Source organism: Amblyomma maculatum, chromosome 4 (genome assembly GCF_055883805.1).
Source record: "Amblyomma maculatum isolate TAMU_Amacu chromosome 4, ASM5588380v1, whole genome shotgun sequence".
NCBI lineage: Eukaryota > Metazoa > Arthropoda > Arachnida > Ixodida > Ixodidae > Amblyomma > Amblyomma maculatum.
The window spans coordinates 46,957,895-46,984,248 of record NC_139347.1 but is presented as its reverse complement, the minus strand read 5'-3'; the positions used below and the strand labels follow the sequence as shown (position 1 = coordinate 46,984,248).

Genomic DNA, 26,354 nt, shown 5'->3' with positions numbered 1-26,354 from the left:
TCCCTATACGCGGGCGAGCTGCTTCCGGCGCCTGCGTGAACGCTGGCGCCAACATCTAGCATGGACAAATCTCGGCAGCAGCTAATATCTCGGCGCTTCACTCGAGTATGTTGGCGTCTCATACCACGCGCATGCGCAAACCGGTTCATGCATACACCAACAGCCCCGACACCCAGGATGTGTCGTTGGAGTTGGGCCTTTACCGTCAAGCTTTTATAACGCGATAGCGTTAAATGACCCGTTCTTCTGAAAGTACGGCGTCGGCACTGATAGCGAAAAATCACGGGCATGCATCTGGCAAGTGCTGGTCGTCAGGTGACATGACCGGCCACTATAGTGAGGCCACATGGCATGGTCGAGTTGGCAACTCCTGCCAACTCGGTCACTCCTGTTGAGATGGGAAGGTGAGGTGGAAATCGAGCCCTATGGAAAATTTGGGTCCCGAGTCAAGGCACCCGTAGGCCATTGAGGCATGTTCGTGCTGCTAGGCTAAAACGAGTCTTTATTCTATGCCGAATGGCTTTCGCATTACATTCACATGCTTAGCACCGCGCGTCCTCGGCGCTGGGCGTCAACGACGGCGAAATGGTTGTTGGCGCGTGGAGGGCGCTCGGACTGGACCTTGTTCGAAGATTTGAAGAACGCTTCGTGGGTCTGCCTGCCCGTCGCTCTGCGTCCGCACAGCGCCTACTCGCACGTCTGAGGCTCTTTGGGTCGTGACACTGAACCATACTGAGCATCGAACAACTACCGCCTACCACCCGCAAACGAATGGCCTAACAGAACGGCTCAATAAGACATGGCAGACATGATTTCAATGTATGTCTATGTTGAGCACGAGACGTGGGACAAAATGCTGCCTTGCATCACCTTCGCTGAGAATATACCGCGAGGCAGGAAACAGCACGTTTTACCCCGTTTTGTCTCGTGTATGGTAGGGAGGTGCGCATGATGTTAGGCGCCATGCTACATGAGGTGACGACCACATCACCTCCGACGCTATGGTTTGCGGCCATTGACACGGAGGTGGTCAATGCAGGGGCTTAAAAAACCAAGCTGCGCCTCGCCCGGAGTTACACCAAGAAGCAGCCAAGTCCGCTTCGAAACTTGGTGTCTTTCTGTTAAAGAACTTTGTTGGGGTTATTCACCTGTACCTTAAGGTAAATTTCCCAACCAGACAGACTTCTGTCAGGTGTTTCCTTTTGTGTCTCGATTTATGTTTTAATATTATCGATAAAAATATTGAGTTTAGTAATTAAGTGAAAATTTTTCTCATTCAAGCTTCATGAGGAGTTCACCGCAATGACGCATAAATTTCGTATCGAAGTTGTTGACATTTATAAATCACTACGGAGCACGGTGCTTGGAGCTGGCCAAGGGCCGACGGTGTGCCAGAGAAACAGCCTCCGAGATAGGAGCACGTCTCGAAAAATTGGAAGGAGGCACAAAAAATGTACGTATAACTTTTTCATGTTCATAGTCTTGCTCAGTGCTATAACAGAATTTTGGTTGACTGATTGCTTCGCGGTTGGTGCTCTACGCATATTGCCGATGCTTCCGAAGGAGCAGCCCAGATTTCTGAAAGGGCCGGTAAGTGTACTGTTTCATTTCCCTTCGATAGTTTACTCATAAAATTGGCACTAATGTTGACTTATGGTATTGGCGCAGGACACCTACCCCGCTCTTTCTTTTGAGACTTCGCAGCTGCATGAAGCAAAAGAAATCGTCGCCACTTTTGAGGCACTCAATATGGATGCCATTGATCAGACGGTATTGCAGCTGTTATAGAAATATATTGGATTTTTGATATTAAGTACAGCAGCCACAACAAGAACACATTTGCTGTTTTATAACATTTTTGTGGCCTTCAAACATCAACCAGGACCGTGTCATACTGCACCCCATATCGTGCATTGAAGAGGGCTTGAAGAAGACTGATAATGTAGATTTGGAGGGAAAATAAAAGTTCAGTCCGTTCTGCGCTATTTGAGTATATTTTTTCCTGGCTTTTAAACAGTGCAAATTTTAGCTCCTGATCAACATCCATGAACCAAACTTCTGGCCCCCTGTTCTTATGACAATGAGCAATAATTTGTTGAGAGTTGATTGGAGTCTCTTGTGTAAAAGAAGGCAACTTTTTTTAATTTTTCAGTTTGCGTGACGTGAAAACACCTTCTGCAGATACCACATCCATGACATTTCAGCTAGGGCTATATAGGAGTGCAAATTTCCTTTTTCTGTTTAGAATATCACAGTGGAAATGCGGATATTTAGCAAAAATGTCATGAATAATGTTTTTTACGTGTAAAATTAATACGCATGCTTGCGAAATAGAAGCCCGGGATGAGATGATGAAATATTTTATGCGAACAAAATTTATATGTACAGCCGTTTGAGATGCACCTATTAAGAAGTGTGCGCATAAATTGATTCGTGAGCATGCTGCATTTCTCCAGCAGTGCGAAATAGAGCAAGACATTTGCTCCTCACCAAGTGCAAAGCACCGAATATGAATATATTGTAGTTATGTTTGGCTTGGTACAAAATGTGCATCAGCAGAATTGTTTGTGCATATTAATGGGCTACAATTATGTGACTCTGGCTTAAATTCAAAATGTAATACTGATTTTACCGATGTTAAACATATTCATTGTTATTACTTGCAGAGCAAAAGGTGCCCTCCCTGTCCATGTAGTTCAGCTCAAGAGGCAGTTTTGATGTGAGCAGCAGGAATTTTAAAAGTTTTATATGTATACATATTACTAGCTCAATGAGTTACTGCCCTTTTAGCCACTGCAGTTAGTAACGGCAGGGTTAGTAACTTTTACTAACTTACCCGTTACTAACCGCACTTACTAACTCAATGGGTTGCTACCCTATTAGTAACTGAAGTTAGCAACAGGAAGGTTAGTAACAGTTACTAACCTTCCCATTGCTAACTGCACTTACTAACAAGGTAGTAACATATGTGACAAGCACTTGCTACCCTAAAGTTAGTAAAAATACTACCTTTTTTCTAAGAGTGTAGCCGATTCGTGGAACAAGCAGAACAAGCACGCCAGCTAGCCCGCTTGCACATCAAGGGACAACAAGCTGCCGATGCCCGACATTACAATCTTCGCCAGAGGGACGTGCACCATGTACAGGGTGACCAAGGGTAGGTGTGGACCCCTGTGCGTCGCAAGGGCCTGTGTTAAAAGCTCATGGATCGATATTTTGGCCAGTACAAAGTACACCGCCGCCTAAGCAACGTGAACTACGAAGTTGTGCCCGCCGGAACTACGACAGTGGCTCATCGGCTTCAGTGGCCCGAAGTCGTGAACGTGGTGAGGCTAAGCCGTACTTTTCGCGGGACTAAGCGTCATCGACGCTGTGTTAACCAGCTCTCCGTATACCATCTTGCCCAGGCTGTGTAATGCTTTTTTGTGCAATGTTGTGTGGTTATTTTTTCTGTTTCGTATTGTATTTTTTTTTGTACCTGCCTCTTTTCGCGTCGAGGCGATGCTTACTTTTTAGGGGTAGAATAATGTCACAAGCCTAGCACCACGCGGCCTCGGCGATGGGCCGCAACGACGACGGAGTGGTTGTTGGCGCGTGGAGAGCGTTGATGCGTCTGTGACTGCGCAGGAAGCAGCGATTGGAATTTTTTCAATCTCTTTTCTGCAGTTTATCGGTGCGCGTCTTGGATTGCACACCGATCTTTTTAGCGGAGTTTATGGCAATGAAGCTTCTACTATTAAAAGTTCCCTGCAATCAGTCAAAAATAATTTTTCTATCAGACTCTCTTTCTGTTTTATTGTCACTGGAGTCAGCACGAGACGCTCTTTTGAGCCGCTCACTAAAGTTTTTCATACAGGGATAGGTGAAAGAAATACGCTTCATCTGAGTCCCCGGTCACTGCGGTATTTTCCAGACCGAAGCGGCAGACTTCTTGGCTATAAAGCAGCTCTTGATGCACCTGCTCCATGTACATTTCCTAATATCATTATTTTTGGAATGTCCCGTTTTCAGCGTTATCAATACATAGCCGCCTCATGCAATTATCCCTTGCTATGTAAAGCAGAATACCAACATTTCATATACTCATGGAAATTAAAACTGATTGCTGGACTAGTTGATGCATAGTCACATAAAGGAAAGGTTAATAGCGCCAAAAGACGCTCGCAAATAGGCGCCTGTCCCTGTGTGTCTATTTGTGCCTATTTGTAAGTGTCTTTTTGCGCTATTAACCTTTCCTTTTTGTGACTACTCATAGAAAGTTCGTTCATGTAAATCACGACAGTGTGAGGTTTGCGGTGAGATTGAAAATATTGAACATTTTCATCTCGCTTGCCGAAGGTTTTCACATCAGAGGAGGTGGCATTTAGAAATTCCAATAGCACAATTGGGATGTACGTTGTCGCTCCCGCTTATACTCTACTTCGGTGCGAGTGCGAAAGGATTTGCGCTTCCTCAAATTTGTCAGTATTTACATAGCTCCATCACAGCTACGGACAGATTCCCTTGCTAATTTTAATCAAAATTTACAAACTTCAAAATGTTCGCTCCGTATTTTTTTTCCTTTCATTAAATTTTGTGATCTTAAATCTTAGGTTCTTGTTGAGTCGATAATTAATTTAATACACTAATTCAGTATCTGTTGAACATTTGGCACTCCAAACTGAACCATGGCCAATCCCCATCCTTCGTGGGTGTGTGCCATCATAGAAGAAGAAGAAGAAGAAGAAGAAGAAGAAGAAGAAGAAGAAGAAGAAGAAGAAGAAGAAGAAGAAGAAGAAGAAGAAGAAGAAGAAGAAGAAGAAGAAGAAGAAGAAGAAGAAGAAGAAGAAGAAGAAGAAGAAGAAGAAGAAGAAGAAGAAGAAGAAGAAGAAGAAGAAGAAGAAGAAGAAGAAGAAGAAGAAGAAGAAGAAGAAGAAGAAGAAGAAGAAGAAGAAGAAGAAGAAGAAGAAGAAGAAGAAGAAGAAGAAGGATCTGCCTGCACGTCGCTACAGTGAACTAACGTCGCTCTGCGTCCGCACAGCGCCTACTCGCACGTCTGAGGTTCTTTTGCTCGTGACAATATGGTATAATGCGAATGCATGCTAATTATTATATAGGAGGTAACAGAGGCGCAAATCACGAAGTTAGGCGTTATGCAAATAGCAAAGTGCAAGGGGAGCCTCAGACGGGGGCCTTTAACGTTCTCTAGTCATATTCCCTTAAAGGCTGAGCTTACGTGTGCGTCATATTTTAGTGGTCTTTTTTTTAGAAAATTAAAGGCGTAGCAACTGTCTCGCACTTCGATGGAGACTTCTGCAGTGCAGTGATGGAAGGGAAAAGGTGGGATTTAAATAATAGAGAAAGAGGTAATATACCGCTGACTGAGAAACAAATAGACTGTGCTTAATACTTGCTCCAGCTAAGACGAGGGTTGGCCCCAGTTCAGTTTCTACTAGAGGTGTGCATGGGCCGAAGTTTTGAGCCCGTCCCGGGCCCGGCGCTCAGGCCCGGACTGTCATGCCGCATTCGCCGCTGAAGCGATGATACAGAAGGAAATTATTTGAGAATGATAATTTTATCCAAGATCTTGAAATGTTGAATTCTGACGTTTGAAATGACAAATTTGCTAAATATACAGAGAGAGCGCATTGATAGAATTAACTTATTGTGCAAAAACAATGATTTATGCATTGAATTGAGACATTTGTGGCGCTCTTGGACCCCTCTTCTCGCTCACTAACGGCTACCAAAGGAACATTCTAGGCGACGAGGCGGGGAAGAAAGGCGGGCCGACACCCGGAGAGAACTGGGAAGCTCTCGCTTGGTAAGGACGCGGGAAAATGCTTTGCGTTCTGCTATCACAAGTTGCATGTGTTTGTGATCTAAATGTCCGGCCCGACCCGCGGCCGAGACAAATATGCCTTGGCCCGGGCCCGGCTCGAGTTCGATGAGGAGGGCTTCTGAGCGGCCCGAGCCTGGTCTACGGTATGAGAGCAAATGTAGGAAGTAGAGCTGTGCACGGGCTCAAGACAGCCCGAGCACGTGCACAGCTCTACTTCCTACATTTGCGCCCGCTTATATATCCCGCATATGTGACTCTCATACTGGCACTAGCTGTGCCTGTTAGTTTAGCGCAGTTATTTCATTTAATTTCATTTTGGGTGAAAAAAGCAGCGCGAAGGGACGCAAGACAAAGATATGGAAATCACACGGACCAGCGCCGACTCACAACTAGGTTTTATTGAGAAAAAACAGACGCAGTTTTTTCACCCAAAATGAACGTATACCAACTCGCCCAGCTTTCCATTCTACTAGAGTGTATTTAATTTCACCTTGAGAAAAAAGCACAAATTGATATATACAATTCATCAGATAAAGGTCTTGAAAGCTGTAGTATAAAAACGACATTAACTTTCCCACGTTTGTGAAATATGTAAATGTTCGCATGAATATTTAGGTAGACTAGTATGGGGATTTCGATTTTCAAGTCCAGTTAGACTCAATTGCATTAAATGATGACTAAATCATATAACCAGTTGGAGTCAATGATTGCCCAATTGGTCCAGTTCATTCCCATTGGCAAGTACAATTGGACGCTGTTGGTGTCTCTTCTCACTGAATCGCAACCAGCTGGAATTAACGTTTTTACAACTGGTTACAATTGGTTCCAGTTGCTTCCTATTGGTAACTGCAATTGCAATCAATTGTCTGTTTGTTTTTCTTGGGGGGGGGGGGAGGGAGGGGGGGGGGAGGCTGGGAACAAATGATGCGGGAGTACATTTAAAATGAAGTACCGGTTGAAAGCGACATAACAGAACCCATGCAAAGTAACTGAGTGAAACTTATTCTCGCAAGAAAGCTGATTTAGAGAAAACAAAAAGTATGAGCGCGCACTCACGGCCTTATGTTTCCGGTTTAGCGAACAGCTGTGCGGCTTCTCTGAGGCGGCAGTCATGAAGTCAGCACAGCTGTTTTGGAGCTATGATTCCACTTAAGCGAGCTCAAAGAGGAAAACCAACAAACGCGTAAGGAGCCACAACCACCCATTTTATCCCATGCAGTGAGGAAAGACAAAACCGGTGCCTCGAAGTAGACAAGCGAACGGCATCCACACTGCAGATTTCGACGCTCTCCTTTGCGCTTGCGCTGTTGCGTTTGAACCAAAAAAAACATTTCGTGAAAGTTCAAATTGGCAAACACCAAAATGCCAAGTTTCTATTAGATGACCGGCCAGCGAATAGCAAAGTTGGCTTCACCTTTCAAAATCTCGAAAAATGCAGGCAAGATTTTTATTTTTTTTTTAAAGCGTAGAAAATCCTCTGCTTGTCAATGCCCACCCCTTCTTCACAAACAAAGCTAAACATACATAAAAGTACGACCGGCTCCGAATTCAGATTTCAAAATCTCTTTTTATTACAAATATATCTTGTTTTATTTACTCTATAAAATTGTACGTTGTAGACATCGTGATGGTCAAACAAGTTACCAGAGATTAAAAAATACATATTTAGCGAGGTTTTATTCAGGCATGCATATGTGCATACCTCGAAAAAAAAAAACAAAGAAGAAAAGTTAGAAACTTTAGCGTGCCATAATTCGAACTTATAGCAACAACCTAACCAACTGTCATTTACCGCAGAAGTCCATTAAATTCATTCCACTGCTCTCATACACATATCCAGTTAAAAATGCATTAAGAAGTGAATCAAATGGCTGACTGTTGTTTAAGAGCAGGCAGTTGAAATACACTTGTAGTTATTTATACACATAAAATGTTTGTTAATTATGCCCTGTAGGACCCTTCATTAACGTCGTCAGCCGTTGCTCAAATCCGTCATTTACACAACGTTATATTCCATTCTTTCCTCTCTGACTTTTTGAGATGATTTACAAGTCTCAGCCAAGTTCGAACAATACTTTTATAACCTTTGTTGATAAAAAGTTCGTAGACTATCAGCGCGATTCATACGTCAAAGAATGCGCTAGCATTAGTGTTCCCTACAGCAGGAGCAGCTACTGCCGCTGCCGTAATATCCTGCCTGTGTGCGCGGGTGGTGTGTTACAGCCCACCACTTAACATGGAACACACCGTACGCACCCTCCACTCTCCCAACCCGACCTTACTCCCTAATTACAAATTCAACTCCCCCTTGGCGGCTCCCTTGAATAAAATAACATATTTGAAAAATTTGTGCGTTATGTTAGCATTCATAGCGAAAATATTTTATAGCTTGAAACGACAGGAGAGGCTTCTCTATGTGTCGTGTACATTTAGAAAATCAATAAACGGCAAAAGAAAACCAGAACCATTCCTTTTCCTAGCGCAGACAAAGTTCAGAACTCGCAACGATCTATTGCCGCCGTTGCGACGACATGTTTCTAAATGCGTAGGCGGGTTCGTTTTTTCCACAGTGCCTCGATCCGTGCAGACGCCGTGCACCGACTGCTGCCCGGAGGAAAACTAAGCGGGGGGGTTATACCCTTTCCTCTATTCCGTTTTAGACTCGTTCCTTGCTGGACATAGTATAAACATAGGGCTACAAACAGACCTTCACCTTCTTCGAAGAGCATATGGCAAGGAAAAATAACCCAGTTTTCACGGCTGCAGACATCCGCGCGTGCATACAAGGGTGAAGGTCAATTCCTGGCTCTGGCTCAACATTCCTACTTTATTTATGTTAGCGTGAGTTTGTATTCGGCGCGTAAAAGTCCTTTCCGTAGCCCTTGCCCTGTGGAGCCATCTGTACGCAAGAAGAGACACCACTTCCAACTGCCAAGTTGAATATGTCGTGCTGTAGCTTGCTGACGAATGCAGTGGTCTAGAGCACATACTCTTACGCTTGGAGCCTAATCGATGATGTGCAATAGAGGAAAGCAGCATCTTGGCGGAGTGCAAAAGTGCACCTTTTTATCTCTCTTTTATTCTGTAACTGGTGGACGCTCAGAAGCTGGTCGCTCACGGTCCATTGACATGGTCATATTCCACGTCATTATCGATCGCACAAAAAAAAAAAAAATAAAAAATAAAAAAGGGAGAGAGAGAGAGACAGAGAGACTTAAATTTTTTTTCGGAACCTAATCAAAGATGTTTAGAGCTGGCAGCAAGACTGGGTGGAAAAACTAAAGTGTCTTGGAAGTGAAGCATTAACGCTATACCGTATGCCATTCCTTCAATTACATAGCACCCTTCCATTGGTTTCCGTTGAATATAACTTTCCAGCAGCATAAGCGGTAAATATTCTTACATGTCGGAAGAATACTGACATGACAATGCATTATATTATTGTTTGTTGTATAAATAAGTTTCATTATAAAAACTGAAACCTCAGGATTGCGCGCTCTTTAGGTTGCTCAAACCAGACAAAATCAACGTAAAGCCGCGTGGCTTTATTACATTAAAGAAAAGACTGCACTATGTATAATGGCCTTTCTTTCTTTCATTAAAAAGAAAAGCGGTAACAAATGGAAACTGGTGGTGCTGCGGTTTTTCTCCGTCGAGCTAGACCGCTCTGCCTAACGTTAATAGAGCCTCTGCCTAAGTAGCTTGCAGGTGAATTTCTCAGCGTTTTGTTTGAAGAATATAGAGCTGCCAGAAGCCAGGCTGCTGAGTTTGTCATAAGTATGTCATTTATTTTTGTTTAGGTGTATCACACTAGCGAAACAAAACCACGGTGCAGCTGTAAAGCTTCAAACGTGCCGCCAAATAATCATCTGATCTCAAAGTAATAATCCTGCACTCAAAAACATGTTGCAGTTTAAAACTAAACAATAAGATTTTTGTTCACTAAAAATAATAAGTGTAATAATATGTAGTATATTTAAACATTTAAAACATTTTAAAAACTTTCTGCGGGACTGTTGCTTGAGGCCGTACACGGCTGACGCCAAGTTTCACTGTGTTGGATAGAATGTACTCGCTTTTGTTGGCTCCCTGTGAATTCAGTCATCAAAATAACTCATGTGTCGGTGCCGCACTGGTTCAAAGTTAACGCCAACTTATGTAGGCGCGCGTCACGGCCATCGGACGTCCACACTGGTAAAAACATGAACTGGCTGCGCCCGCGCTGCATCTTTGCCGTGTTCCTATTCTCGGAGCTTCTCGGCGGCGTACTCGCCCAAGATCGCTCGACAAATGCACTCACGAGCGACAAGGATGCACTGGATCCCGCGCAAGGCAGTGCGTCTACGGCCGATGAAAAAGGTAAACTGGGAAAGTTCACCCCGCACATTAGCGCAGCGCGCTGGCAAGAGCTGTCCTGCGACATTTGGAAACACCGAGGCTGCGGGTCCGAGGCCCGAGCAAGGACGACTCACGGTACCGTACTTAGTCTACTCGCAAAGCCAGCAGAGCGTTTCGCCAGTTGCTACGTTGCCTGCTGGCCGGTATGCTGAATTGTCGCTCTTAAAGTCTCTATAAATATTGATATAGCGCACCGCATTGTTCCTTGGGACGCACAAGTCAAACCACTGCTGAATCGTAAGTGTGCGCGGCGCAACGTAGTCAAGTGTGACAAGCGACTTAGCTCTCTGCCGTGCCGGTACTGTCGATAGCTTAACAAGCAGATTTCAACACTGATCGAGCCGTTACGAGCACATTAATTGACATTAAATGTAATTAATGTCACGGCAGTGTTTTTAACTTTACACCTGTTTGCTTAAGAGCAGTTTGCAGCCGCTTTCTGCTTATTTCGATGTGTGTATATGCGTGCTTGTTCATTGCGAGAAGTCACACCTTATGCAAATTTTTTGATGCACTTATTCAGCACGCGCGGTCTTCGTAGCGTAATGTTTCACGAACTTTCGTAGTTTGTCAAGCGCTTTCTCACGCCCCTCTTGCACTGTGGTCTTTAAGCGCAAGTGGTCGGCGCGCAACTTGTGCTGCGGGTTGCTCGCAAATAAATGAATGTGACAACCGTACTGCTGTCCGACGCTTCCTTATACTTGTCGTTTAGTGCGCCAACAACAAACGTGGGAAAAGCGCACACGTGTGAACAAAAGCGTGATTCCGGTGCCGCTTCCAAGTTGTAAGAACGCGATTGAAGGCTGCACCCGACGTTTGACGCGGAGCAGTTGGAGTAAATGTCGGGGTGCCGATAGTGGAAAGTAAAGGCATGTTCGTGCTGTTTCCGGCATCGTTTGAGAGGTGCAGTGCAAGCTATCGCGACCTTGAAAACCATCTCGTGGCGTTTGACGGACCGCGCGGTGGCCGAGGCGCTTTAGCCGAAGGCAGTGTTCCCTGAGCGACGCAACACATTCCGCTTAGGCCGCGGCCGGTCCATTGGTGCGTGACGTCACTCTTGAAACAACAGCAATTGAAGAACGTGAAGCCACAAGAGTGACTGTCGGGCCCCGGTCCGCAGCAGACCGAGGCGCGTTCACTTCAACACGCCTTTATACGTTTTGAAGGCCGCCCGAGTTGCGGCGCTCATAGTAGGGCTTCAGTTTTATTCCGGGCGGCAATCTTTGATTGGAGTGCCGTGATGAGCTTAATATCTGGTTGGTTTCGTTCCTTTAGAGTGGTGCCAACCACTGCGTTTCCATTGTATTGGATACTCATATTAAACACTCAGTGCAGTTTTGAAAGCAACTGTATATGCTTGAATATAGCTCTTTAAGGGCAACTATACTGGCAGGATTGCAGTCATGTTTAACTGTATTGATGGTTATTATTCTGTGAAGGCAGCTGCAGACGATTTTCCAAATGCAATTTGCGTGTCTGCAAATTTTTACAGACTGCAATGTCATGCCGTCGCTGTTAGCAAATTGCTTCACAGTTAATTAGTATCACATTTTTGCTACTTCGTCTTTAGCTTTACTAACAGTATTTTAGCTGAAAGCACAAATTGGCAGAGTTCTGTACTTTACTACAAGCTAAGCAAATTGGGCGCGGCTTAAAATTTGATTGTTATGTGAAATTCAAAAAGGTCAGCATTTTTTATACTATACAGATACCTTCCTTGATGGGTAAATTTTTCCTCTTTATTAGTGCAGTTTTAAAATGGTACTCATTGTGTGAACTTTGTGATCATGCAGAATTTACAATACATCACATTAATCAGAGCTGGAGAAATTATGGTTAAAATATCAGCATGTCACTAGTACTCTCATCTGGTGTGCTGTCTTGTTTACGTTCATTACTTTTTTTTCCTATGCTTGAACCGTTGCATTTTTTAAATGCTCAGCCTTTTTAACAACTGGCTCACTAGTGCAACTGCCTGTTATATTAAGTAACTTTGTCTTGTAACTGCAGGGAGCCCAACAACTTGCGAAAAAGTGAATGCTTGTGATGACCTGCTAGGCTACGAGGCTATCCGAGCACTGCATCAACAGCTGGATGACGATGCCAATGGCAGTGTAGACATTGCCGAGACTGATGAGGTTTGTCTTGGCTTCGACTTTTCGCACAGCTGATCGTCATGCTGTATTAGTAGTTGCATTGAATAGCTACTGCTGCTGCTGCTTATACTGCTCCTGCTCTGAAGGTCAGGGTTCAGAGCAGCTGGCAGCAAATGTGACAATGCGATGTGGCATGTTGCATTAGTAAAAATATTCAAACATTTGCTTGACATTGGCATTTAAAACATACTTTTTTTGTACTGCCGTTTGCTTCACACGAGGGCAAGCACAAGCTTCAGTGCAGTGGCCTATTTCACATGAAAACAGTTGGTCTAAACAAGCCTAATATGCAGGCCACACCAGTGGAAGCTATTAAAGTAGAAGTTATTAAAGTAAGACAGAGTGCTGTTCTATTTCAGCTTTCTGTCCTATCTTCTTTTTCCTGATTGTGTACTTGCTGCTGATACAAATAAAAAAAGACTGCAAGGTTCAAACTCGCAGCCGTTATGTTGGAAGCCAAGCACACATCTCACTAAGCCACCACAGCAGATCTCGTGGAAGCTGGAAAGGAACACTTTCACATGGAGGCAGCACTGGTTACCATGGGAACAGGCACATGCTGTGCCTTCAGCAACCTGAATTTGACTATTTTGTTGTTCCATGGTTCGCATTTCTTCACTGCAATATCACAGAGTGTCATATTTAGTGACCTTGAGCTTTTCCCCCCTCTAAATGCAAAGAACAAATTGTCGTGCTTTGGAAAACTATGTGGTGCACAACTCTTCTTAATTACAACTCCACCGTTCCTTTCAGCACATAAAGCAAGAGTCATCAGTTTCACTGTCACCGCTTATATTTCCACAACGAATTGGAATAGCAATATGAATGAAACTTCTGCTGATATAAATGAACAGCATATGATTTGCAGCAGACAGCATGATAAAGAAAGCCGTTCTTGTTTGTTCTAGTCTGTTCATATTTGTCTTAATATATCAAAAATAGGAAAGAAACTGACAGAATAGTAATTGCTTACATTTCTCTAATAATTCCAATACTTTCCGAAAGCGGGTGGGGAGGCTGTAGTTGACCTCTGAAACCATCGCATTTCGAATGTAGTAATTGTAATCAGTTGCTTCTTTTATACATAATAGCTACACGACTGGTTCCACACTATAAAAGATTGGTGTAACCCTTCTAAAACTCTCTTCTTCAGTTCATTAACAATTCTTCACGGTACACTAGTTTTAATATGTATTTAGATATGATTTAGTCCTTAGATAATTCCTTTTTCTAATAACAAGGTGTATAGCGATGTGTGGTTGGGTTACCTTTCATGGTTATGATCGTAACTTTTTGTATGATTAATTTTGTAGTGTTTTGTTTTTGTTATATATGGAGTTATGGGCTGTGTTTCGGTTAACTTTAGCCGCAGTTCCTTTTTTGTCTTAGCCCTTCATAGCCACACTTCTCTAAAGTGTTAGCAACTTTATGAAAGAATTCTAGAATGCTTTAAAAGGGCAGGTAATTGCTGAAGACTTGCCATGCGTTCAGTTACGTCAGCAAAACTTAAGAAAGCGTTCTTGGTTTTGAAGGTCGTTGCCGTGGGACCCTAGAGGATAGCTTTCTGTAGCTATGCAGTCGAGCCTGCTTGACTGGGGTGTTCGTCACAGTTTAACTACACCAAGTTGCTTATCGGGTCTCATTTACAGCTTTCAAGCTGCTATCTATGCAGAAATGTATTCCTTTCTGCCACTGAAGGCCTATGTGGATGTAAATTTGCAACTTATAAAAAGCTCACATGATGTGTGCTGTTAAAACAATCCCAACGTGAAAGCATACTGAAACTGGCGGGGGCGTGCAGCAGACGTGGTCCACCATACTTTTTGCGGGATTTTCGACAGGCAGCGCAACTATTAGCACGCACATAGCGTATTGTACTGTCGTGCTCTATACTAATGTCATAATTATTATTAGATAATCTTAGTGTAATAATAATGTTAATAATTACGTAATAGTAGTATAGAATTGGAAAAAAATTCTGCAAGCACTGTATTCTGCTCTGCTGTTCAGAGAACTGGTGCGTGTCGGCACTGTGGTTTTGGCTGCATAGGCAAGAAAGTTTCCGAGTACAGTGGAGCTGTGTTGAGTAATGATGCAGGACTTTCTTCTTTTTTTTCATGCCCAGTGGCCGTTACTCATCATAGCGGTGAATAATGAAGTACTCTCAGTCGGTAGGCTTCATGCAGAGGCCAAGTGACAGTTGTGTCAACTTTTGCATATTATGCTCGAGCAGTCTTCGTTACACATGGCCCTTCAATAGTCGGGGATTTCAGCTGTAATGGGCTACCACAAAAGGCTGATGTTGGGAAGTAGGTAGTTTGTTCAGCGCATTGTTTCAACTAATGTGCAAGCTTAGTATGACTCATTCTAGTGTGTCAATGCTGAGGAGTTTGTGTTTGGTACGGGTCTCTAGTATGCAAGTGCTGTGCCATATGCATGGTAATTGGATAGCAGTATTTTACTTTACATGGTCATTGTAACATACCTATAGTTTGTGTTGTATTCGTTGGCTCAAGCTTTTTGTCTGCTTTATATTTCCTTGTGTTTCAGTGCTGTTTTACGTTGTGATGAAAAAGTTCCTGTTCTTATAAAACGATAGTGGGGATATTCGAGTCCGTCCTTAGGATAACTATGTTGAGTATGAAGCTCAGCACATGAAGTCATTCTAAGAGAATATTTTGTGCTGCTGCTGCTGCTGCTTTCGCTTGCTGTGTGGCATGCTTTTTTGTGCACTCTGTAACTGTGCCATTTTCATGTCCAGTTTCTTAGAGATGAGTTGCAGTATGAGAATGGCTATGAGCGGCAGAAGAAATTTCATGGAAATGACAAGTACATATCTCTTGAGGAACTCTGGCAGTCCTGGCAGGTTTCAGAAGGTTAGTTCATGCCTTTTAATAAATTTTGTACTCAAGTCATTACTCTGAGTAATTGGGCATGTGCTTGTCACAGGTGCTTTTAGAATATTTTAGAATGTGAACGCCTGTCATCTCCATATAAACAAAGTTTTGTGCATGCATTATTATGCACAAATGTTTTGTGACAGTTTTATGGCTTGCATGCTTCGGTGTGTTCTGGTAGTGAAATTGTGTGCAGTAGAGTGTAGTGCAGTTGTGTGCAATAGAGTGCAGTGCATACTTGTGCATGTCCTTGTACATCCCTGTGCTGAGTTGGATTTAAGCACAATTTTTTGCACTGTGGTAAAGGCACCCTTCTGGTTTTGGCTGTGACGGCCTTTCATCACTCAGCACTGGCTCTGTATTATAAACAAATCCAGAGGCATGCACATCAAGGCCCTAGCATGTTACTGAAATAAACAGCTTTACAATTTGGCAAACAATGCACAAGAGCTGTGGCTTTACAATTTAGCAAGCAATACACGAGAGCTGTGTTTTAAGGTGGAAACCTTTCTTGTATCATGAGTGGCGTCTGCAGAAACATTTCAAACGAGACAGATCCATAGCCAGTCCAACAATAGTTCCACATAGCAAGCTAACATTGGCTAGAATATCTAAGCATTAGGTAATCAATAGCTTAAAGCCACAAGTTAATCCAGAAAGCTCGTAAAATAAATCCTCAAGTCTAGAACCCAGTCCACTAGCCACATAACAAGCCAACATTGGCTAAATTTTATAAAGTATCTAATCAGTAGCTATAAGTGAGCCCAGAAAACAGAAAGGTCATAGGTCAATCCATAAGTCCAGAATCTAATCCAGTAGCCACATAACAAGCCAGTGATGAATCCAACAGTTATACTGAAAATATGTAATAAAAAATGATTTTGCCTTACTGTACCTAAGCAGTCTCAAGTACCTCCTAGAATGTTCTTGCTATATGCTATTTATTGTGAAATGACAGAAGATTGAACACGGAAGTACATATTCATCGTTAAGAAAACATGGGGGTGAGATGGGGGGTCAAGTGATAGGAGCAAATGGAGGAGACACAGGGTGCTGTGTTATTCCAATCACAGGCTCACATGCACTGGTCATGCTATTGTGCTGTTGCTCTGCTACATTCAAGAACCCATGATGCTTTATTAGTACTATCCTTGCTTAAAGTAACCAAGCAACGAGCTTTGTTGTTAGCCACATTGTGGAGCATTTATGGCACATCTTGGGCTCTATATATGTGTGGTAAGGAGAACCTTTGTGCTAACCTTTAGAGATTTTTGGGTCTTTACTAGCTCTCTAGGCTGAGAAACAAACCCCTTGATTGTTACTTGGCAAAAGCAGTACACACCATTTCTTTTGCTCAGCAAAACCAGTAGCTTGCTGGTGCTGAAACCTCCAATTACTATCACTGTGTATACGTCTCCAGCATTTTACATGAGTGTGATATGCTGTTTCTGAGCAAGAAATGTTGTTTGCAGATTGTTGTATGTATGGCTGGAGCAAATAAAGGCACTATAATGGGGAAATTTCAACAGAAAGGTGGGGAGTTATAACAGGTGGGCTGTGAAAAATACTTGCGTTAACCACAGCGGGAGAGATTCTTTATAATCATGAAGTCCCTTGTGATGTCAGCACAGTTTTCATAAGCACTCTGTGTAAGCTGTTGTACTATAGACTTTCTTAGTCAACAAATTTTGATAGGTATGTGTGGTGCTTCTGGGTTGTTCAGGTGAGGTCCATAGATTCACAAGGGGCCAGGAGCTTTAAAAAAAAAAAAAAAAAAGTATCTTCCCTTTTATTTTTTGCTGTTTGTATTTTCTGAATTCTGCTGAGGTGTTCAGTGGTAACTCATTGGTACACATGCTGTTAGCAACAACTTTAAAACATGGGTGTTTAGTTTGTAAACAGTAGCTTTGTTACATATGAAATTGTGCAAGTCATCTCAAATTATTTTGGTGGCTCATACGTGAGCCAGCACTATCTTCTTTTAAAGGAATGAAGCTGTATATGTTGATAGAACTAGCTTGCTGGGAGTTGCTGAATTGACTACATGCGTGTGTGTTTGTGAGTGTGAGGGAGAGAAGGGGGGGGGGGGGGGGAAGGGGGGGTTATATTAGTCAGGTTGCCATGAATGGAGGCTCTGTCTCCTGTTGCCTTCTCTTTGGTGCTCCTTAGTGCACAATATCTGCTGTTTGTGAAGCCTTCTCTGATTCACAACTCTTAATGTGATGTCACCGCAGTGCATAACTGGACAGTGGAAGAGACTATTGAGTGGCTGGTTAGCTGTGTTGAGCTCCCTCAGTATGCAAAGACCTTTGAAGAGAATGCGGTGGATGGCTCTACCCTTCCCAGGTAAAAGACATTCACTTTGGCTGTGTTGCACCAGTGGTGTGTTACCTACGCACTGTCAGATTTTATTTTTTACTCTTGGGGGGGGTGCAAACGTCAGAATTGTGTGGTGTGATTACACTTCAGCTTAGTTGGTCTGAGTTAACACTGCGCAAAATAAGTAGTACATTTTTTCAGTCCTTGCAGTGTTTTGACATTTTGATCTCATCACTGGACTGAAGTAGCTCACCATACTACTAGCCAGGATACATTATGACAGTCTTGGTAGCACCTAACATTTTGCTCCTTCAATGCATTAGCATTGGAACAGTTATGTGAACTAAAACTCAGTGTCTGGTATATGTCCAATTGAGCATGGAGTAGAAGGCCGTTACTACACTTATGGCGTTGAATGGTATTTGAACCCATGGTGGCACCTGCCGGTCAACTTCACTTGCCGCTGTTCTTTGACCACTGCCATCGCCGTTGTCTCTCTCCCCACATATTCACCCTTTCACATGCAAATTTTTTCTATATTATCTGTACAACTACTAATGCAACATTTCCACAAGACATGATCATAAATGTTCACGGTAAAAATATCAGATTTTTCTACTAGTGTTCTTGGAAATATAAGTATTATTCCCACTGCCCAATAGGTACTAAAATTTCACGATATATTGTTCTGAGTAAGAGAAACTGAGCAAAACTTGAGAATGCTTGGAATACCTAAGGTGGACTGAGGAAATGAAGTAATCATCTGCCCCGCCATGGTGGCACATTGGTTAAGGCACTTGGCTACTGTGCCCAAGGATGCGGGATCGAATCCCAGCCATGGTGGCCGCTTTTTGGTAGAGGCGAAAAGCAAGGCACCTGTGTGCTGTGTTATGTCAGTGCACGTTAAAGAACCCCAGGTGATCGAAATTTCTCTCACAGCCCGTGTCGCTTTGATATGTTAAAGTAATTTAAATACCTACATGGCGAACAGCCTTTTTATTGCATGTTAAACTGTAGCCTGTCGCTTGGTGACATTAGATGGTGAAACTGCACAGAGGAAGCCACAAAGCTCTGGTTCACAAATTAGTTTGTGTGATTGCACAAAGAGGGTGCAATAGGTTAATTCATTTATGAAAATTGAGCTTGCTTGCTAATTAATGTGTTCCTCTCCGCATAAGTTGCTGTTTAATTGCCTGTGAATTTTTTATGGCTTTCTTTTGGGGGCTTTGCCAAGACGGAGCACTTTTCATGAACATATACTTAGGCAAACATAGTCATAGGAACTTGAGCAATGCAAAGCTCTTTGATCGCTTCATGCATTACAGAGATGCGACAAATTGATAAATCGGGAAAGGTTTGCAAGTGCCTACTTTGCTGCTCTGTACATGTACATACATATTTTGATGCCTCAGCTTCCTGCCTTCGGCTGCATGTAAATGTCATCATGTGACCTTTTCAGAATGGCTGTGGCCAACAACAATTACCTGAGCAGTGTGCTGGGTATCAAGGATGTCATCCACAAGCAGAAGCTTACCCTTAAAGCCATGGACGTGGTACTCTTTGGGCCCCCAAAACGTTAGTACCTCATGCATGCAGACACCCTACTTTCTCGCGCATTTATTTATTTATTTTATTTTATTTACAAATACTGCAAGCCATTTTGGCCTAAGCAGGAGTGGCACAAACACAAAAACTAGCTGCCAGCTTGATACCTGAGACACATTGTCCAGGACCAAAAGACATGCAAAAACATACAAAAATTTTGGACAAAACCATGGGGAATAATTCACAATCAGAATACCGACTAGAAAAATTATGTGAGATAATCTTCGGGCTGCTTTGCAAAATTATTAGATTCATTTATTTTTACCGGCAAGGAATTCCAATCTGCAATGGTTCTTGGAAAATAACTGTTTTAATGCTTCCGTGCGCACAAAAGTTGGGACTAAGGAGTTATTGTGGCTATGTCTGGTTCTTTGCACTGTAGACTGTTTTATGCAATTACGTGAATCTATACTTAGCTTACCTGTAAGAATTAAATGCAAAAATATTAACCTGTTAACTTTTCTACGAGTCTCTAATAGAGGGATACCTAATATAGAGGGATACCTAATAGTAGAGGGATGCCATACCATGGATGGCGTTTTCAGAATTTCAAAATTGTGCTACACTCTCGTTTAGTTCTAGTGTTCATAAACTCTTTGATGCTAGCAGTTTTAATGGACATGCTGTTATGGCTTCATTGCTGTGGTTTTCAGCTGCTGGGTGCGAACTTGTGTTTCAGTTTGCTCTAAACTGAAAAATTCAGTCTGAGTGCCAAATCGTTGAAGATAACCTAGAGCTCTTTACTGCAGCATGCCTCGGTGTTTATTAGGCTCAAAAGAAAGGAAGAAAAATTTATTAATTCAGTTTTGGTGGTCCTTGAACTTCTTGTACTGCTTCAGCCTGAAGCTGGGGACCACTAGGTGTGTTACGTAAAAAAGTTAAACAGATAGTGCCTTATTCAGACACGAGGCTGACACCTAAATTTATTCAGCCATAATTACTGTTGTCTTTAAAGAGGTCCATACTGTAAATTTTAATGGCTGACAAAGCAAAATGGCTTGATATCTTGATAGGAACCTTTATTTCAAGAATAACCTGCTGCGGTGGCTCAGTGGTCAGCACGCTCAACTGCTGATCCCACGACAATATGCCTATGTACTGTGCAATGTTGGTGCACATTAAAAAGAATGTCAGGGGGTCTAAATTACTGGAGACCTCTGCTATGGGATATCTCATAGCCTGAGTCGCTATAAGAGATTACACCCTACAAAACCAACCTAATCTCTCTTCTAGGGTGGGATGTCAAAGTGGCACTGCTTGTTTCATGACAAGGTTTGTGTGTTTAGAAAACCAGATCTATTGAACCTCCCGATTTAACAAAGATATCCTGATTTCCCCTCAAGGGCCCATAGGGTCCAATGCTTTGACGAACTCGAAAATGCGAAACCAATTTCATGATTGGTCCCGATTCAACGAACCTTTCTTTAAAAAGTAAAAGTGAGAAAGTTAATTTTTGGTCTGTTTACTAGAAAACGACCAAAAATTTATTAATTGCAAGCCAACAGTAACAAAGCGGACAGCCTTTATCTCCCATTTTTTCCTAATGAAATGAGGGCAAAATGGATTTATAGTTTTGAACTGAATTCACCAGATGGCGGATGAAGTGGTGGATGCCCTTTATCCTCTGAGGCAGTTTGCCAGAAGACACGAGCAGATAAAGAACATGCTGGACGCACTTAAAACTTAAGAGAAATCCGTGCGGATGTTGTTTACAAAGCGCACGAAAAAAAATATCGCTGACTTATTGGCTGGCAAATATATTTGTTGTCTCCTGGGGCTCTCCTTGATGTAAAAGATTTTGTTGTTTCTTTTTATGTGCGTTAGTGGTGTCAGTTGTTTCTTACGGGCCACAATTTCATTTTCGGCGCAATTGTGCTTTGCCAATATTATGCCGCGGTAGCTTTCTGAACGCTTCTACACCATATTATGGGAAGTATCAAGTTAAGTGATTGAGGAATGTTTCACTGACTTCAACGAAGTTTCAATTTGAACGAAATAATTTGTGTATCCCCCAGTTTCGTTAAATTGAGGTTTAACTGTATAATGATTGGTTTATGGGTTTAACGTCCCGAAGTGATTCAGGCTATGAGGAACGTCTTAACTGTATAGTGTGTCCTTGATGTTAGCCTTGCATGTTCAATCCTCTTGTTCACATTTTGTTTTTATTTTTGTTGTTGTTGTGCCTGTTAAAGAGCCCCAATTTATTGAAGTTAATCCAAAGGCTTCTGCCATGGCATCCTTTGTAGCCCAACTGTTACTCTGGGACATCAAAAGAATTCTGAACAGTTATTCAGAAAGTGGCCAGAGACCATTGTACATTCATGCCATATACAAGTCCGCATAAATAAACTGATAATTTACAATTCATTAAAAAAAAAATAATTCCTCTTATCTCATTTTCTGGTGAATGGCAGGGCTTGGTTTTTTCCGAATCCCTGCTCATGACAATGTCTAGCGGACATGGCATCAGCTGCTGCATGGTGTCATCGGTTTGCCAGTGCTATAGTGTTCTAGAATTGGGAAGTGTGCCGTCTTCGGCGCACGACAATGGGAGCGACGTGGTCGCCGGAGCGATGAAAAGCGTAGGTGGCGCTGTCAGCCGTAGGAGCGCATCACAAGCGCGCGCGCCGCAGAGGAAACGCTTGGGGCGTCTGCTTCTGCGGCTCATTTCCTGCGTGAATTTTGTTGCATCGCGTTGCTTCTCTGGCTGTTGTACTATGGCGCGTTGTTGAGCGAAGAGCGATGATTGGTCAAGCAGGAAAACACATGTTTGCAGAGGGCACAGTAACAGTTCCGTCCGTCTCGTATGACTTCCCCCCCCCCCCCCTTCTTTTACTGAATGCTCTTTTTCTTCCTTTCGTTCTTTCTTCTTGCTCATTGCGCGCTCTTTTTGCTGCCTTCCCTATTCGAAATACACTCAAAGCATGTTTGACTCAAAGCATGGTTTCCTAAGCAACAGCACCGCGGCAGGCCTTCGGGTAACTTTGCAGTCCACAGTCGACCTCGTTGACTACTTATCTGCAAAATGCGGTTTTACATACATTATCATATCGTGACTAAGCCAAGACAAACTAGAAAACCTCTTCGGCATCGTGAGGCAATTTAATGGCTGCAACGATCATCCCACGCCGGCTCAATTTTTAGTGACAGTTAATGCCCTGGCATTTTACAACTTTGCGAAGCCCCCCGAAACAGGAAATTGTAATGCTGAAATTGTAAATGCCTTACTTGGAATTAGCCGTACAAGCGAGAAACCTGCAGCTTCTTTGAAATCCTATTGATGAGCTTTACCGTTTGGTTGACGAGGGAAGGCTCGAGGACGTCGAAGCTACTTTGAATTCCCTTCCTTCAGATGACCACAGATACGTCACTAGGCACAGTTCTAGCCGCAAATCATGCGCGGCATAAAAAGAAGAAAATCAATTTATCTCAAACTTCGACCACGGAAGTCTTCTTTATCCGTCCTCGGAGCTTGCAAAGCTCGTGCACACGCTGGAAGAGTCTTTCACGTTTTTTTTTTTAGTTCAAGAAAGATAACGCAAATAGTATGCGTGAACTTGCTTTGTTTTTGCAAAACGCAGAGGTTTCCAAGTTTGGTTGCCCTACTCATGACAAAGAAATGACACTTAACATAGTGAAGTTCTACGTCCTCATGCGATTGCCTTTTTATGCCAAGTCGCTAAACCAAGAGCAGACCTCTAAAGCAGAGCAGGCAAAGCGCTTAAAGCTGAGGAGGTGCAAGTAATCGTGTTTGAGGACTTTAATCATTCTGCCTTTCTCTTGTGTGTTTTCAAATTTAGCAGCTTAATTTATTCACGGCCTAGTACAGTTCATTAATATTCTCATATAGTTCTGTACAGTTTTATACGTTTGTACCATATTCTTGCACTAAGTCGCGATTTTTTTTTTCACGTCGTCCATTATGTGGTTTCGTTCATTGCTATGTTCTCTCATTCATTCATTTCGTTTTGAGTAGGACTGCCAGTTCATATGTATTCGCCCACATTTAAATGAAGTCATCAGTAAGCGCTGGCACAAATTCTGTCTTCAAGCAATCTTCGCATACCTCTATTTACATGTGGCGCAAAGAGTATGCTAGCCTAGCCTAAAACACCATGCACTGCGTTTGCAGTACGTGCGAGCGTCGATGGAAGACTTCAGTCTAGCCCGCATAAACCGGTGCATCCAATATTAAAAATTTACATGATCATAGAAATACGTTAGACATTCGTCATTGAACCTTCCGCTAGCGTTCGAGAAATAAAGCACCCAATACGTTCAGGAAATATATCTTGCCGTTGCTTGTCAGTTCGTCGGCAATCTGTATCTTACATTGCCTGTATTTGTATTGCCGTTCCCTGACGACGGCCGCTTATTTTATAGGGAACTAGTTGTTTTGTTCATGAACATAACCGTTTTAATACATTTAGACAAGCGTGTGGGAGCTAAAGCGACACAATTTATTGCTACGCCCCTTCGGAGTCCGATTGAACTAGCGGTGACGAAGGCGGTTCACCCAGCTGTCTGCTCTGCGCTCACTGCGCTCCTCCTGCACACAGCGCCCTCTCTCCTGTCATCGCTGAAACGACCAGCTCGCCGGCGGAAGACGGCACACTTCTCAATTCTAGAACACTATACCAGTGCTGCAGCAAAGAAAATTGGGTGCTTACCCGGCCGGGCACTTGTCTTTTTCCACTCTCTCCTCTGTTTTATAGCCATGGCGGGAGAGCAAACTTGTAAAAAATGCAGGTAACCGTGCTTAGTTGGCTGGTGACATTTTCATAGGCGCAGCACGATACCGGTCTGTAATGTTTTTCTCGCTCAGCCCAGCGTATCGTTTGGTAACGAAAACATAGAGGCCACTTTTTATCGCCAGTATGTCTTGTGGTACATAAGCTAGATCAAAAATTCACTGCAGGATGATAGGCGATATAGTATCTATCAGTCTCATCGGCCTTTCTTAACCTCGGTTAACCCTCTTTCAGTGCTCTCTCTTAAACCCATATTATCTAACCATACCGTACTGTACCATACCATGTATACCCTTTGTCAAAAGTTTAGAGCCCAAGGGGTCCGTTTCTAATCCATCTAGTGGCACCTCTTTAGCATTCGTGGAAGTCGTTCACATAGGAGAGGGTATGACAAAAGTTCCCCTTACCTTCAGAATTTGGAACTCTGACAATGCATTACAAACCGCACAGTGTGGCTCAGAAGCAAACCTCCTGGGCTCTAAACTTTTGACAAAGACTGTACATTTCATTATAAAAGGGAGTGCATGATATTCACATCTGGCCATGAGTACTTCTTAAGGACATGCATAAGCATATTTTTTTCTTCGTTTTAAATTTTCCTTGTGGTACGATATCACCTCGAGATTTTTTAAACTTGAGTGCAAAATGAATAAAATTCTTTGTGCAAGCTGATTGTTTCCTTTTATAATATGTCTGCCTGTACATAAATTTAAGCTGAAGCTCTGGAGTGACCCAGGTTTGTTTCTATTTTTTCCATTTGCCTGATGACAGCATGACAGCATGGACCATAGACTGACATCGGGATATGTTGTTGGGAAAGGTGGTTCATGACGATGGGAAGGCATGTTGCACATCATACCTTCCCATCGCCATTGATTGATACCTTCTCATTGCCATTGATTGACATGTAACATCACCCTTGTTGGTTACAAGCACAGTGCCTAGCTTACTGCTTCATTAAATTTTCTAATTAAGGGAATGTGGCTGTACTAGGTTGTCATTAAATGTCACAGTTATTTTGGGATAAGGGAATAATTACTCATCTTCCCTAGCCATGTGGCTAAAAAGGAAGCCGTGCTACTTTCTCAGTAGCTTTACGGTTGAAGAGGAAAAGGGATAGCCATATGGTCGCGCTGTGATGGATGGCAGGGAGTAATTACTCTCATGTTATAATTTAATCTACCATGGAGGTTTTTTTCTAAACATTGCACCGTCAGTTTTAGCTCCTAGTATGCATTTTATGGTGAATGTGCTTCTTATGCACTCGTTGAACAGATTCACTAGAGCAACCCTGTGTTCTGCTTTGTGTGTGTGCACAGATCACAACTACATCAAGGATGTGCTGTTAGTGCTGTCGCTGGTGATTGCCATTGGTGGCTGCTGGTTTGCCTACGTGCAGCATAACTACTCCCAGCTGCACTTAAAGAAGATGATGAAGGACATGGACAGCTTGCAGAGGGCTGAGGAGCAGCTCTCTGAGCTCCAGAGAGAGTGAGTGCCGAATCTGCTCTTTGCATGGGGAGCAAGCACCACACCTTTCTTTCATGCGTCTAGGTTCACATATGACTAATGGTTTTCAGTTTTTGTTCATGTATTGCCCTTTGAGCTTCGCTTCAGAAGTTATGTTTGAGCCTCTTCCATGCCTGTCCACATCTGCCAAGCTGATTTCAAGCACAGCTGTTCTGTAGCTAGCTTTAGCAGGTACCGTCATGTTAATGCATGTGCGAAAGCACTCTACCAGCAGTCCTCGTCGTCGAGTGGTTACATGTAGTGCTGATAGTTGGCGCCACAAAACCCACGGTGTGTAGTTTTGTCTGGCGTGTGCGTCTAGCAATGAAGGCAACTCGTTCAGCGCTATCGTCTTGCCCGTCATGACCTGTCAGGGATGCGTTTGCAGTACTTTGGCTTGTGTACAGTTTTTTGGGAGAGAATTTCAGGGCAAAGGCCCTTATTCAGCTGTCCCATCCTGATGATGAAACTGAGAACAATCTTGTGGCCGAGCCTGTTTGCTGTAGCAACAGTGTTTTCGTAGTGTGCACAACTGTCACCCAGAAAAAAAAAAAGGAAGAGAAGAAACGTTGCAGCGTAGTTGATGCAAACCCCAAAATTCCTCATGGAAAACAATTACGGAATGTTGTGGCATCTGCCGCAGCCCGTTAACTTGTGTTAAACGGCAACGCACTTGCACTGTTCGTTGCAGTGTCATCGTCTCCATCAACTTCCATCTGTGCGCTAAAGCTTTCACGCGTGCTACTTGGTTTAACTGTGTTAGAACCTTGCCATTTATTTTCTCCACTGCCATGGCACTTATCTCCACGAGAGGGCTCTGTTGTTAGCCAGTCCTTGCCACAATGGTGCGGAACAGCAAGTCGCCGCGTGCGAGTGCATTTTTGCACGTAGTTGATTT

At 43.1% G+C, this 26,354-nt stretch overlaps 1 protein-coding gene across 10 annotated transcripts in view; it reads left to right on the top strand.

Moving 5' to 3' along the window:
• Positions 1–9,838: 9,838 nt before the first annotated feature.
• Stim (stromal interaction molecule) overlaps positions 9,839–26,354 on the top strand; it is a 35,053-nt gene continuing 18,537 nt past the window's right edge. For all 10 annotated transcript variants that reach the window (XM_084601328.1, XM_084601324.1, XM_084601327.1 and 7 more), the window contains exons 1-6: positions 9,839–10,180; positions 12,230–12,357; positions 15,137–15,251; positions 17,507–17,618; positions 19,051–19,166; positions 25,267–25,438. In XM_084601328.1, coding sequence (XP_084457454.1) covers positions 10,024–10,180; positions 12,230–12,357; positions 15,137–15,251; positions 17,507–17,618; positions 19,051–19,166; positions 25,267–25,438 — 800 coding nt within the window. In that variant the 5' untranslated portion in view covers positions 9,839–10,023. The remainder of the gene's footprint in view (positions 10,181–12,229; positions 12,358–15,136; positions 15,252–17,506; positions 17,619–19,050; positions 19,167–25,266; positions 25,439–26,354) is intronic.